This window comes from Mauremys reevesii, linkage group 11 (genome assembly GCF_016161935.1).
Source record: "Mauremys reevesii isolate NIE-2019 linkage group 11, ASM1616193v1, whole genome shotgun sequence".
NCBI lineage: Eukaryota > Metazoa > Chordata > Testudines > Geoemydidae > Mauremys > Mauremys reevesii.
In genome coordinates, this window is record NC_052633.1 from 59,160,577 (window position 1) to 59,174,793 (window position 14,217).

General features: G+C 44.3%; 1 protein-coding gene across 1 annotated transcript in view; it reads left to right on the forward strand.

Moving 5' to 3' along the window:
* Window positions 1–4,177: 4,177 nt before the first annotated feature.
* DARS1 (aspartyl-tRNA synthetase 1) overlaps window positions 4,178–14,217 on the forward strand; it is a 68,232-nt gene continuing 58,192 nt past the window's right edge. Inside the window, exons 1-2 of the mRNA XM_039494719.1 lie at window positions 4,178–4,243; window positions 6,063–6,120. Coding sequence (XP_039350653.1) covers window positions 4,178–4,243; window positions 6,063–6,120 — 124 coding nt within the window. The remainder of the gene's footprint in view (window positions 4,244–6,062; window positions 6,121–14,217) is intronic.

A 14,217-nucleotide genomic window follows, 5' to 3' on the forward strand; every position in this document is an offset into this window, starting at 1 on the left:
AGCACAGTCAACTCATCCTGACTTCAATGGGCTATGTGACTGCTCCACATATTGCATCAAGCTCTTAAGTACAATCAGCACTGTATTTTAATAGTTTTTGTGATATTGATATCAACACGAGACCCAAGTTTTATAGCATTAGGCCAGCCTCCAGCATAGACCATTCGTGCCTCCTAATACTGGGGAAAGGGAGCACATGTGTCTCCTCTGAGAGAAACTTCCAGCCTCACCTCTCGGGGCGAGGGCAGCCAATCCCTCTGGCTCCAGGGGGGATGAGACCACAGGAGCGGGAAGCATGCTTCTGGGCCCAGCTGGGGCCAGCTCCAGCCCCGGCTGAGCAGAGGCCAGGGAACCTGCTTCTGGCACCTTCCCATCCTGTGCCCAGCCCGGGGACCGCCATGGTTCTTCCTGCCTCAAGAGTTACCTGCCAATGGGGTGAGAGCTCTGTCCTTCCGCTGTGCCTCCCTCCGGCATGTTCGGTCCCTGCCTGACAGTGGTGCCCAGGGAGCAGAGCAGGATGGAGCTGCTTCTCATGCAGCTGAAGCGTTGTTTTGTGCAGCACAGCAGCTGCCTGAGAGAGCACCCAGCTGGGGAGGCGGCAGCGGCAGCCTGCCCTCTCCACTCCCCACCCAAACTGGGCTGCTGGGGACAGGGGCCGAATGAGCAGAAAATGTGCCAGGAGCAAAGGGGGACTCTGGCTCACTCAGCCCCTGTGCCAGGGACGGGGACCAATCGTGCCGGGGGGGCAGATGCAGTGGGAGAAGGATAGAGCTCCTGTCCCTCCCCCTCAGCAGGCCAAGCAGAAATCTGGGAGAGCACTTGACCCCATAGATCCCCCCCCTACACGTCACCTATGGGCTGAGGATGCAAATGCTAGTATTTTAAATATCAAGAATATCAATATCTAAATACTAGCATTTGTGCCTAAAGATCAACTATGTCTGTAATATTGAATGCTAACTTTAAAAACTGAAGTCTATTAAATAAACATGAAACCTTTCAGTAGGGACACAGGGAGATATAAATAAGGGGCATACCTTTAGCACCACTGAAATGCAATGGAGTCAATGAAAAAAATGTTGGTAGGATAGAATTGTAAAATGGTTAAATGTCTGCCAGAAAAACCAAACCTGGGACTGTCTATTCTAAACTGAGCAACTAGGAATTCTACATTGCACTTCTGATCATAACACTTGCCAACTATCTTTCTTTTCAGATAGAGAAGCTAGTTTTAATTTAAACCCCACACAGCTGACCAGATCTCATCTTGGCTTTGTGATTATGTGGCTGAGGCATAAATTATTTAGCACTAACACATGGTCTGTCATGTCTTGTTACTTAAGTGTAATATGCTTTTCATCCATGTATACTCAAGAGGACCACCTGATTGGCTGCTGGTGATGTTATCCCCATTTGGTAATCCGCAGTGAATCCACAGGGAATAGCCAGCCCATTCTAGGCAAAGTTCCTAGTGCCTTTTTTACAGGTCTGTGCCTAATAACAGGTTTATTCCTACTCATCACTCTTGGGTTCACTGCAGGTGAATTAAATGGTTTTCAATAAAATTGCCTCAGTGAATGTCAACCATTTTCCATAACAGAAGGTGCAGCAGATGAGCTATTGTTTACCTTTAAACAATGCCCCTTCTACTTTTCAGCAAGCTTGACCTGAATTTTGTGCCAAGGGACCTGGATTCTGCAGCACTCTGGTGCAACTGCTTGGAAATCCTACAGCAGCTTTAAATACACAGACCATTGAGTTTTGTATTTAATCAAATATAAAAATGAATACAGTTAGTACAGTTTCCCTATTTTAATTTATGTCTTTATTTTCAGTGTGCTGCAGCATTTTGTACTGAAAATGCATTTCTGTATTGTAGGACATGGGGAAGATAAGATTTTTGGAAAGTTGGGGATCATGGCACATGGAGAGGTATGAGATGTGGTTTGGACTGTGGGAAAAGCACATTAGGTGGATGTTTCTTGTAAATGGATGAGCAATGAAAAAGTTAATGCTGCCCTTTAAATTCCCACCTTTAGGATTCAGAGTTACTATCCTGTTTAATAGGGTAGTTCACTTAGAGCTATTGCTTCAAGCTGTTTGCAGACATAGGCAAACATCACTGCATCAGTTTGCATTTGGACAGTTCTGTGACAATTTTTTTTTTAAATGAAAAAGCCAATTCTGCAGCAAATTCAGTGGTAGTAAAATTCCAGAGAGCAACGAGCCTTTCCAATATAGCAGCAAATGCACCTTTCATCTATAGTGAGTCACAGGATTTGCATTTGCTGTCACTAAGTGCAGCAGTAAGAACTGGGAAAGAGAAATCTGACCCCTCTTGAAAGTCTACATTTTTGGGGTGCTCTTACATTACTGTTAAAAGATAATACAACTATCAATATGCTAATTATCTAAACTTACCTCTCCACTAGACAGAAGAAAGTACCACAAAGATTCTCAAACTAAATTCCCTTTAAGCTGCACATCCATGCACCAGGCTATCAAGGGCTACGGCTGGAGGAGAGGTGCCTCTCCCTCGGCATTTGAACTGCTGTGGCCGGGAAGAGGCACCTCTCCCCGAGCCCGTTGAGAGAGAGCTGTGGGGAATCTTCTCTCCCTGCTGCAGCCTACACCCCAAACCCCTCATCCCTGGCCCCACCCCAGAGCCTGCACACCCAGCTGAAGCCCTCACTCCCCACACCCCAATCCTCTGCCTCAGCCACGCCCCCTCCCACACCTAAAATTTTATTAATTGAGCCCCACCACACATCACCTCCCTATCAGTTCACATAACAAAATTCATTCTGCACACGGATGTAAAAAATTAGAGGGAACATTGGTCTCAAACAGGATTTTAGAGACAAGATGGGTGAGGTAATATCTTTTATTAGACCAGCTTCTGTTGGTAAGAGAGATAAGCTCACACAGAGCTCTTCTTCAAGTCTTAGAACATGTGGTAACTGCTTATGCTAAACAATGTTTCCCCTTGCATTTAGCTGTGACACTGAGTACCTTTCCCAGACCTGAAGAAGAGGACAGTGTAGCTTGAAAGCTTGGCTTTCACCAACAGAAATTGACCCAGTAAAAGATATGACCTCACCCACCTTATTTTTCTAATATTCGGGAACCAACAGAGCTACAGCAACACTGCATACAAACCAGATTTTCTCCCTTTTGGTGATGCCTTCCAACTGCATGCTGCAATTCAGGGGGCAAGGAAGGATTTTGTCTTGTGTGATGTATGTGAGTCCGTGGCTGCTACAGTCCATAACTCTGTGAGATGGATCTAGAAAGGGAAATTACCGCACGGACTTGAGCTGGGAGCAAAGCCGGACTAGAGCCAGCACAGACTACGCAGGGCAGGGCATGATGAACACCAGCCATACAGCAAGAGCTTCGTTAGGCCAAACGCAGACACTCGAAACTCCAATTTCACTTGATCATTGCCTGTTAGGTTCACTCCCTCTGGGGCACCTGGCATTGGCCACTGTTGGTAGACAGATACTGGGCTAGGTGGACCTTTGGTCTGAGCCAGTACGGCTGTTCTTATGTTCTTATTTAAACTGGACTCGAGTGCTAACCAGCCCGCCCAGCCTTGGGGGGCGGGGGAGGAGAAGCAGCCACGGCACCAAACAGCTGGGCACAACCGCCATTTCTGACATCAGCTGGGCGCTGGCACCTGCAGCGGGCGGAAGCACCTGGCTTTGCTTCAGCGCGAGCTATTCCCCAGGTACCGGCCTGCGCGAAGGGTACAGAGGCGGTGGCTGGGGCTGCGGGGCGTCCGCCCGCGGGGAGCGCAGACTGGCCGGGGGGGCTGCTGGACAAGGCCGCAGCGAGTGCCGGGGGGGGGGGCGCTGATGGTCCTCAGTCTCCCGGGGGCGGGAGGAGCTGAGCGAGAGGAGATGCTAGCGGGGTAGGGGAGGGAAGGCCGCGAGCGGGCTCCGCACTTCTCGCGAGAGAACAGAACTCTCTGAGAGGATACGGCCGCAGGTAGCTGTTCTCCCGTTGCTGACAGCCGCTCTCGCGAGCGTTGTGTGCCCGGAAGCATTGCGGCCACGCGGCAGAGCGGACTGAGAAGTGTGTGCGGCTAGAGCCGAGGAGTGGGGGTGGGGAGCGGGTTCGCCACGTCCTGTACGGGAGCCGCCAAGGGACAGAAGCTGCTGCAGGATCCGGCCAGATGCCCAGCGCCGCCCGCAAGAGCCAGGAACGCGACCGAGCGAGCATGGAGCCGCCGCCTGCTGATGTGGGTCCGGGCGGTGTGAGGGAAAAGGCACCGGGTCCGGGGGGCTGGGCCGCCCGTCCCTGGAGGGGTGCTTGGGCTGCCGTGAGGGACGGGGGCACTGCCCACCCCGGGAGGCCTTCGGGGGCTGCTGGCTGCAGAGGAGGCCCTGGGGAGGGGAGGCAGGTGTCCCTAAGATTCCCCCCCAGGGCAGGGAGCGGGGAGCCAGTGCCCACTCCACGGAGATGGCTTCGTGCTCGCGTCCCGCTCCCCCGGGCTCCCAGAGGAACTGTGCCCAGCCTCGGGAGTTGGCCTGTCACAGGGGCTCCTCCCCCCGCAAGGGGGCAGCTGCACCTCTGTTTGGAGATCTCTGTGTTTATATGGCCCTTCTCAGTCTAGTGTCTGAGCTCCCAACAAACGAATGGCTTTTTATCCTTCATGGGGTTGTGTCATAGGTGTGTACACGATCGGGGTCCTCACACGAGCAATGAGAAACACTCCAATTATTCTCATGGGACAGTCAGGTACCAAATCAACACCTCAGTGTCCCTGCACCAAAATATGAGTTATGGCAGCATCCTGGTGGCCTGGGAAGCGTTTGTCTTACACTTTGAGATCACAGGTCAAAGCTGAGGAGTGGTAAGCCAAAGTCTTTTTGCATATAAAGAAAACATTACCTTAGACTACATCAGGGGTAGGCAATCTATGGCACGCGTGCCGATTTTCAGTGGCACTCACGCTGCCCGGGTCCTGGCCACTGGTCCAGAGGGCTCTGCATTTTAATTTAATTTTAAATGATGATGCTTAAACATTTTAAAAATCGTGTTTACTTTACATACAACAATAGTTTAGTTATATATTATAGACTTCTAGAAAGAGACTAAAAATGTTAAAATGTATTACTGGCACGCAAAACCTTAAATTAGAGTGAATAGATGAAGACTCAGCACACCACCTCTGAAAGGTTGCCAACCCCTGGGCTACATCTGCTCTACACTTCAGGCTCTGAGATTGATCAACTGGTGGTCGATTTAGTGGGTCTAATGAAGACCCACCAAATCGACAGCAGATCGCTCTCCAGTTGACCCCTGTGCTCTACCCCCCACAAGAAGAGTAAGGTAAGTTGCCGGGAGAAAGTCTCCCATCGACCTCACCCCATCCTGCAGCGTAGATCCTGCGGTAACTCAACCTAAGGTACGTTGACTCCAGCTACGTTATTTACATAGTTGGAGTCGCGTAGCATAGGTCGACTTACCACAGTAGTGTAGACATAGCCTTAATAATGGCATGTGGGACAAACATCAATAACACGTACCCAGAGAGTGACTTGTTTAATTTTAAAATGTGAAAAAGGAACCCTTCATAATTAATTCTGGGCAAGATGGCTTCACTAAAAACAATAGACTGGTAAGCCTCTGTTAGCTGCAATTAAATGTACACAACTGCCAAAATATTCCAATAGAATAAGAAGCTTGCCAAATCTTTTCACTTGTCAGGCACACACCTGAGTAAACTGATGAACTTTACTTTGTTCCCTGGAGATCTGCAGATTTGGGCTCCAGGGGACTAAGAGGGAAAATGGATTCCAGGATTGGGATCTCTCTATTTATAATACCCTGTTCCCATGCATTTAATCTTGTAACAGTTGTCAATGGTACATCAGCTTATCTTGGCTATCATAATAACACATAGGGAAGCTTATAGGAAATAATGCTATAATTATTTTAGATTACCCTGTTGTCCTAACATGGGCCAATTGACTATGCAATTATTTTTTACATGCTTTAGTATACATTTTTTTTGACACACATAATTTTTGTTTGTCCCCTCCAACACCTTTTAGGATTATGCTAAGGAGAGATACGGCGTGTTACCACTGATACAATCACAAGAGAAATCAGGTCAGTTACAAAAACAAAACAAACTTCTAAAACAATTGATACTATGTTGGATACTTGTGGTGCCAGTTTTGAACTAAAACACTTCTTTGCTAGACTGTTTTTCTGTCTCCCTTGTCACTACTTGTCTCCCTATCCATGTCCATTTATACTACTACATTACAGGTGTCAACAAAAAAAAATTCATTCCAATTGTTACTCCAGAATTATTGCTTTGAAATGTTAAAGGCTCTGAAAGAATTTGCATTGATCTGCAAAGACAAGTGATGAAATATTAGACAATAAAATATGGATGTCACTCAGGCCAGATCTACACTTAAAATGTAGGTCAAAATAACTACGATACTTGGGTATGAAAAAATCCAGTCCCGAGTGCTGAAGCTATGTTGGCCTAACCCTTGAGGTAGATGCAGCTAGGTTGATGGAAGAATGCTTCTGTCGACCTAGCTTCTATCACTCAGGGACATGGTGTTCCTACAGAAATAGAAAAATCCTTTCTGTTACTGAAGGCTGCATCTACCACAGGGTTATGTTTGCATAGCTACAGCGCCATAACTATGCTGCTATTGTCCATGCAGTGTGGACATGGCCTAATTTGTTAAAATGTTAATTCTTTAGCAGGGAAAGGTCCACAGACCCTCACGCTGCCTATTCAGCTTGTTTGCAGTACTGGAAGTAGAGACAGACCTTTCAGTCACTGAAGCAACCTAAATATCCCTCAAAGAATCAAGAGTCTTTCTCTTTGTCTCCCACTGCAGGCTTGACTCTTTCTCAGGATTAAAATAAAATTGCCATGTACAATGTTACTGTTCTAAAACTGACTTAGTAAAATTTAAATTAGTTCAGCAAGTCCTAGGAAATGGAATGGCATTTGTTCCCTTGGTTTGGAGTAAGCACTCTGATGAGATATTGCAGCAGCTATCTAGCCATATAACTATATATGTACTTATGGCCCTCATCACAGTACATGAGCACCTAACAAACATGGATTTTTATTCTCACAACACCGCTGTGAAATAGGGAAGTATTCACATTTTACAGATTGGGTTCTGAAGTACAAAGAGACTAAGTGACTTGCCCAAGGTGTCACACAGTCTGTGACAGAATGAGGAATTGAACCCAGGTTTCCTGTGATCCAGCACCTTAACCACTGGACTAGTCTCGGCTCATAGCCTTAGATGCAAGAAACTATGGCAGAAAATAGTAAAACTTCAGGAAAAACCTGCCCCTTGTACACATCCTCCATAATGGATTGTGTAAAGGGAGATCTTTGCCTCTTCTGCAGAAAGACCAAGACTTGGCAGTTGCTGCCTCTCCAAGAAAGTGATTGTGTGGGTTCTGCTCAGGGAAATGCAGAGCAAGGCAAGCAAATGAGGAAGGGAGGAGAAAGAGCCACAGGAGTAGCAGCAAGCAGTGCCTCCCTAAAATGGATCAATGGCTACATCTACATTATGAGCTGTGCGGGTGAGTCCCAGTTTGCGTACACATGCTTGTGCAAGCTCTCATCTGAACTAGCACAATAAAAATAATACTGTAGCTGCAGCAGCACAGGCTAACCGTCCCATGTATAAGCCCGCCTGAAACCTATGGGTACATACTGGGAGTGGCAAACCTATGCGGCTGCTGTTCTCAAGCCAGAGAATCCAAAGGCTGTAGGAAGCTGCTGGATACTACATCCATAGCCACTGCTGGTGGTTGCAGCTCTGCACAAACTATGTGGGGCCACCGAAGGACAAGGAACTGACATATCAAGATATACTAACAAAGAAAAGGTGATACATATTTATGGGCCAACTCCATAAGGATTGCCCAAGCTGCTTTTCCTCCTGTGCCCTTCTCCAGGGGGATGCTGACTACCCCAGCAAGCAGATCTGGTGTTCCAGAGCTTCTTGGTTTGGAGATTTGCACCACAATAGAGTCCCAAGAGCAGCTCCCTCCTGCTAGTTTCAGACCTTCCACCAAGCAGCCTTGTGGACCTCCTTATCTTGATAAGGCGCAGTACCCTTCTTTGCCTTTCAGAGAAGACCCTGCACCAGAGATCTCAAATCCAAAGAAATCCCACCAGAAATGCTGTGAAGGGGGAAAGTGCAGGAGCTATGGGAAATTCAATAGATTCTGCTTATTAACAACCCCTCGGTTACTAGCAAAAAGTTGCCATTATGCAGCAGTTGCCAATAAGCAGAGGGCAGGTTTGTGGGGTTGCAGCTGGGAAAAGAAGTGCCGGGATGTGCCTTCCCTGGCTGGAGGCCCTTCAAAACTGCCTATGGATAGGGAACTGGAACTTCGATGCCCAGGCTTTCAGTGGGGAGGAGGGGTTGTGGGCAGGGCAGCAGCTGGGGAGCATGAGGGCAGGTCCCTCTACCTGCTGTGGGTCTGGAGGGAAGCTGTGAGCAGGGCAGCAGCGGTGTGGGGTATTGTGCAGCTCCATGGGCCCCCAGCACCCCTGCTCTCTGTGGAAAGCCCTGGCATCCAGGCTACAGCTTCTCTCTCTGCAGCTGCCCAGCTTACAGCCCCCCTCTCCTAGTATGCAACACTGGGACTCCAGCAGGGACTCCCCCATTAAGTGGGGTACAGGTATCCCAGCCCCGTATTTCTGTGTTCTTGATGCTGGCAGATTTGTGGCATGTTCTAGCACTTCTTTCCCTGACTCTAGCTCTGCAAACCTGCCTGCATCTGGCCGCCTCAAAAAAAAAAAAAAAAGTTCTCAGTATCGAGCATTGCCAGTGTCCAAATCCATTCCACTTGGTATTGGAGGAGGTAGTCAGATCTGAGTGGGAAAGCCCCTCAAAACCAAAACAACTCACAGAAGAAGGTAGAAAACTCTATAATCACAAATCTAAGACCAAGGTAGATGCCACTTTCTCATTCTTAGTTAAGAATGTGGTAACATAGGAAGGGAGGCCTCTTACCAAAGGACTCCACTGACAGAAGAGTGGTCTTATTGCTTAGAGCCAAACCAGACTCATAATTTCCTTTAACAGCATCAGCAATATCTACCCCATGGTATCTTGCATGGATTCACAGTCTTGGAGGAACTACCACTCAAGACAAGAGAGCCCATAATTTGGGTGCTTCCTTCTTGAAAAAGTTTATAGTAACTGTTCTTCTCTGACGTCCATATGGACACACTCCCCTTCTCAACCAGAGTGGTGAATTACAACGTGCTATATGTAGTCACATGTGGAAAATCATCATAGAGGGTAAACAGCTTCTAGAAATTGTTTAGAAAATCATTGGGTAAAATAGTGGCAGAGAGACCAATAGAAGCAAAGAAATAAAAAGAAAAGACAATGACTAGACAGCACAGGAAGAAATACAGACCATTCTGCAGAGAAACAGCAGACATAAGGGACAGATTGTCCTACTTTACACGAGAAGAGATTGCAGACCTGTGATCCTAGATTTCCTATATGATCCTTCAGAGTGTGGCAAGAGCTGCAAACCCATCAATTTCCAGGTGGATGAAATGATGTATATTGAAGACATACAAACCATGGAATATGGTTCCTCTGTCATAAATTAGAACAAACTCCTTAAGATCAATAGCCATGTTCTTGCCCAAAAGAGTCTTACAGACATATCTGTAACGGGGCCATATGGTCATCAACCTATGGTTTGGCAGGATAGTGCCTGGTGCTGTAGTTCTTCAGTAGATGAGTTCTAGTAGGAAAAAAGAAAACTTTGTTTAGTTCATCAAAATTAACACCCTCACCCCCAGAAATTCTCTTACTTTTAAAATCACAGTCAGGATTTGTGGATTCTGCCTCACTGAAAAATAGGACATTTTGTATATGCTTATCTGAAAATGTTTTCTTCAGATTACAAGGTCCACAGAACCAACGTGCCTGAGAAAAGTTGGGATTTATAAGGAGAAACAATATTCGTTTAAAAGAAAAACAGTGGAAAAGTACTTGTCTACATGTTCAGCTGCTCAGATCTTCTCACAAGTCCTTACAATTGTAGTTTGCTCTACGATATTCTCCCTACAGTTGAACTATGTTGTCACTTTCCTGCTAAAAGAAAGTGTTTGGTGATCACTATGTGTTGGAAGGGCACAGTATAAAAACATCTAATTGTCTTAATATGGTAAACTGTGGAGTACTAATACTATCTCTTCCTTGCCTCTCATTATGGATTAGTCTTTACACATCCTACTTGATCTCAGTGTGACATTGAATACTGTTGCTCATGCTATGTATCCAGCACACTCCTCTTTGAATACTTCCTTTCCACTGTCTCTCATTTCGCTTTTCCCTATGAAGTGCCTTTAGGTTTTTGTCAAGAACCAAAGAAATTGGCCATCTCTTCCTGAGGGGGTGGTGTTATCTTTAACCTTGACTATCACCATTAGGTCAAGGCCTTTGTTTTTGTCTGTATTATCCATTGGCTTCTAACTCTGCACTAACTTCCCACTCGAAGTTTAGATTCTGAAACTGTCTGTTCACCTGGATAAAAAGTCCTTTTTGGCTTGTGTCTTTGGCTGTTTTTGACTGGGGTTTTTACTTACATATTTTTTTCCCCATATTTCATGTCTCTAAGTTTGTTCATTATTTTGGAACATTACTAGAATACATCCTTCTTTGACCCTCAGTCACTTCCCAACTTGTTTAATGAAATTGCTTCTCCTTAAATTTAGTGGCATAAATTTTCAAAAGTGATTTTGAATACTTCAATTTTTTAGCGCCCACGTTTTGAGACATCTTAGTTGAGTAACCAAAATCAGTAGTCACTTGACAATTAGCCCGAAAGGTACGGAATGATACAGCCAATTTATTCTCCCAGTCTAGGAAACAGGACTATAATCATCCCACTATATTCATGGATTCCTATTTCTCTCCAAATCTAAGTAAAAATTGTTCTGCTACTTCACACAACATTTTCATAGGTATTCCTCCCTACTACACTGATCTCAAACCCATCTCCTCCTTCAATCATGGCCTTTTTGTAACTCTATAAATTCAGTCTCTCTTCTGCTAATGTTGGCAACCCTGTGGCTATTTGATGTTCTCACGTCCCATTAAATCATGTCTTTAGAATCTTTCCTGTCTGCTTCAGGCTATGATTGCTAATTAAACCCAATTGACTTTCCCTCCCTTTAGCCCATTTCCCTTTGCTGTAACTACTTGCATCTTTACAGCCTTTGAATTTCAGCTTTTTTTTACTCAACCTTCATAAGTCATCTTCCACTCTCTGCCTTTTATATTTATGCAGCACCATAGGAATATCAAAAGGCACAGACCCCGCCTCTAGGAATATACAATCTAAATTGGGCAAACACTGATAAAGACAAAGGTTTGGGGGAGGGAATGAAGGAGCTTTGTTTACAATGAAGATTGACTTGTACAGTTGATACAGCTTGTTTTATTGGTTAAATTTTTCCTTGTTTAGAATAAGGTCAGCCACAAGAGAAGCTGGAGTGGAATTAGTGGATAATAAGTAATTTAATAGTGTGTTTTGAACAACAGGTGAGGATTTTTGTCACCCTAAAAGGAAGTGGCTGTTTTGGGTGTAGTGCACAGTATAGAAAAAAGGCATAGATGTACAAGTGGGAGGAAGAGACAGAAGGAACAACAAGGTGAAAAGAATGGGTACAGCTTAGGGAGTGAACAGGACGGTAGATAGAAATAAAGGTTGATGTGTAGGCAGAAGCAAAAAAGTGTAGCACCTTGAAGGTGAGGACTTGGAGCTTGAGTTTGATCTGGGAAAAGACAGCCATTAAAGGGACTCCTGGGAGAGGGGACATAGTTGGAACAGCATGAAGGGAGGATTGTTTTAGCTACAACTTCTTGGATGCCTTGAAGAGAGATGAGGGTCAGGGTTACAGTCATGCAAGGCAAGAACAAATCTTGGCATGAACAATCAGCATGTTAGCAGAGAGAGGATAGAAGAGTGAATTTTAGAAATGTTAGAGAAGCAACAATCTACAAAAGTAGCTGTGTTTACTTCTGGAAAAATAGTTTTCTTTATTCTCTCTTTGGAGCTTGTTTTATTACCCTTTCTATGTAAGGTGAAATAATTCAAATTCATTTTTAAACTATATAAAAATTCATAGCAAAATGTGAGTTGTCATGGACCATTGTGTACAGTAAACTTTTAGAAATGTTAATTTAATGTAGATTGCTTGTTAAGTCTAATGCATTAGAGATTTGTAAAAAGAGTGACATATCAGTCTGTCTTTATGTTAGCTCCTGGAAAAAGTTGTAGCTTTGAAACATTGTGATTTTAAATTAAGGTAATTCTAGTTCTGCCTAAATATCAAACTTTTAGAAGTGCTGGAAACTAGAGGTTGCACTATTTGCATATTTGCAATAGCAATGCTGAAATTCAAAGATCGGGAATTGTTACTCGATAACACCCTTTCCAGCTGGGTAGATTTTCCATCTGAGTCCTCTGTGTACTTTCGTTTTGTAGCTCTTTGTTTCTATGTGTCTATTATTTGCAAAGGAATGACTAGTTCTTTCCTATTTGGAGGAGTAGTGCTAATTGCAAAACAACTATGAATGTGTTGCTAACAGAATTTTAGGTGAAATGACATATATGTTACCTAGAACTATCTTAATGTACTCATGTTGTTGTAAAAAAAGAATTTTCCAGACCAAAAACTTAAATCCCAGAAATTAAATCCCACCCCAATAGAGAATAATACTATTGCAGGGCAAGTTGTGAAAGGTATTCAAAGGCAGAGAGGAGTTCAGAATGGCAGACAGTAACCTGGAGTGGGCAAGCGATGGGAGAGTTCTGATGGAAAGGGAAACTCGGAGTAGGGATGATCGGGTTTCTAGTTAGGGAAATTACATTTGGTATTTGGAAAAGGTGGATCCCACTGAATGGAGAATCCTAGAAGCAGGGATTGAGCTCTGTTACCTTAGATTTCTGGTATAACATATCTCTTGTGAAGATAAAACCATTATCCCTTTTAATGAGTAGTGGTTTTAACCACATATCAACTATGAATGATTAGATGTTGTTGCTAGAATTTGTGGGTTATAAAAAGTTACTTATACTGTAACTGAACATTAGATACTGTTTAAAAATAAAAGTGAGTGTTCAACATTATTCAGCAAAGTTACAGCCAAGAAATTAGGAAGAAGTACAATTGAGAAGACAGGTAGAAATAAAGCTATTCTCATGGAGTTACCGTATTAACTGTTTGCGGCAGTGTGAAATGTCAGTTGTCTGGTTAGTTAATCCCTTTAACTATCGATTTATTGGGGAAAATATTTTGAAAATACTTTAATATGCTGCTTTATGGGCCATATTCTGCCCTTGACTGACCACACACAATTCCCATTTATAGGAATTTAAAAAATAAATACATATGGTCTTTAGAGTTTTATGAGATGCACAGAGGCATGTAGTAAGTGAAGTTCTCATTCTTAACTGACTTTCCATTCTTCATTCCAAAGTAGTGATGGCTTAAAACTTAAAAGCAATATGCATTGCTTCCAAAATTGCACTTTAATCAAGACACTTAAACCATTGTCTCTATGAATCGTTAGACCATGTTAGTGAACACATTATGAAAGTCTAGTGTAGACAGTGCACTGTATAACACATAGTAAGCTGGTAAAGCCTAGGAGGACCTTGGACTTTTATAGTGTGTGTTAGCATACATTCACTAACGTGATCTAACACCACATCCTTAAATCCTAATCTAGACAAAGCCTTAATTTTCAGAATGGCCTTTGGTTTTCCAGTGTCACTTCTTCATTCTTGGAATTTTTTCCTTTCTATTTCGCAGTCTCCATTTGGCTATAGTTAATATAACATGGCACTTCAGCACCAGCCCAAAGATGGTATACAAATTTCTAGGCTTGTAGGTTATGTCTGCACAGTCTGTGGGAGTGAGCCTGGGTTGGCTAGAACTTAAAAAATAGCTGTATATTCAGTACTTTGAACGTGTGGTTTGCACTGATGCTCCGGCTCTGAAGCCCACCCCCTCCTAAGCTCAACAGCCTGAGATGCAACTTCAAGGTGCTGTCTATAGAGCTATTTTTACAGTGCTAGCATGAGCCGTGCTAGCTCAAGTCTGTCAACCTAGGCTTGGAGGCTCACTCCCATGGGCTGTGTAGACATACTTTTAAAAATTCCGCCTCTTTG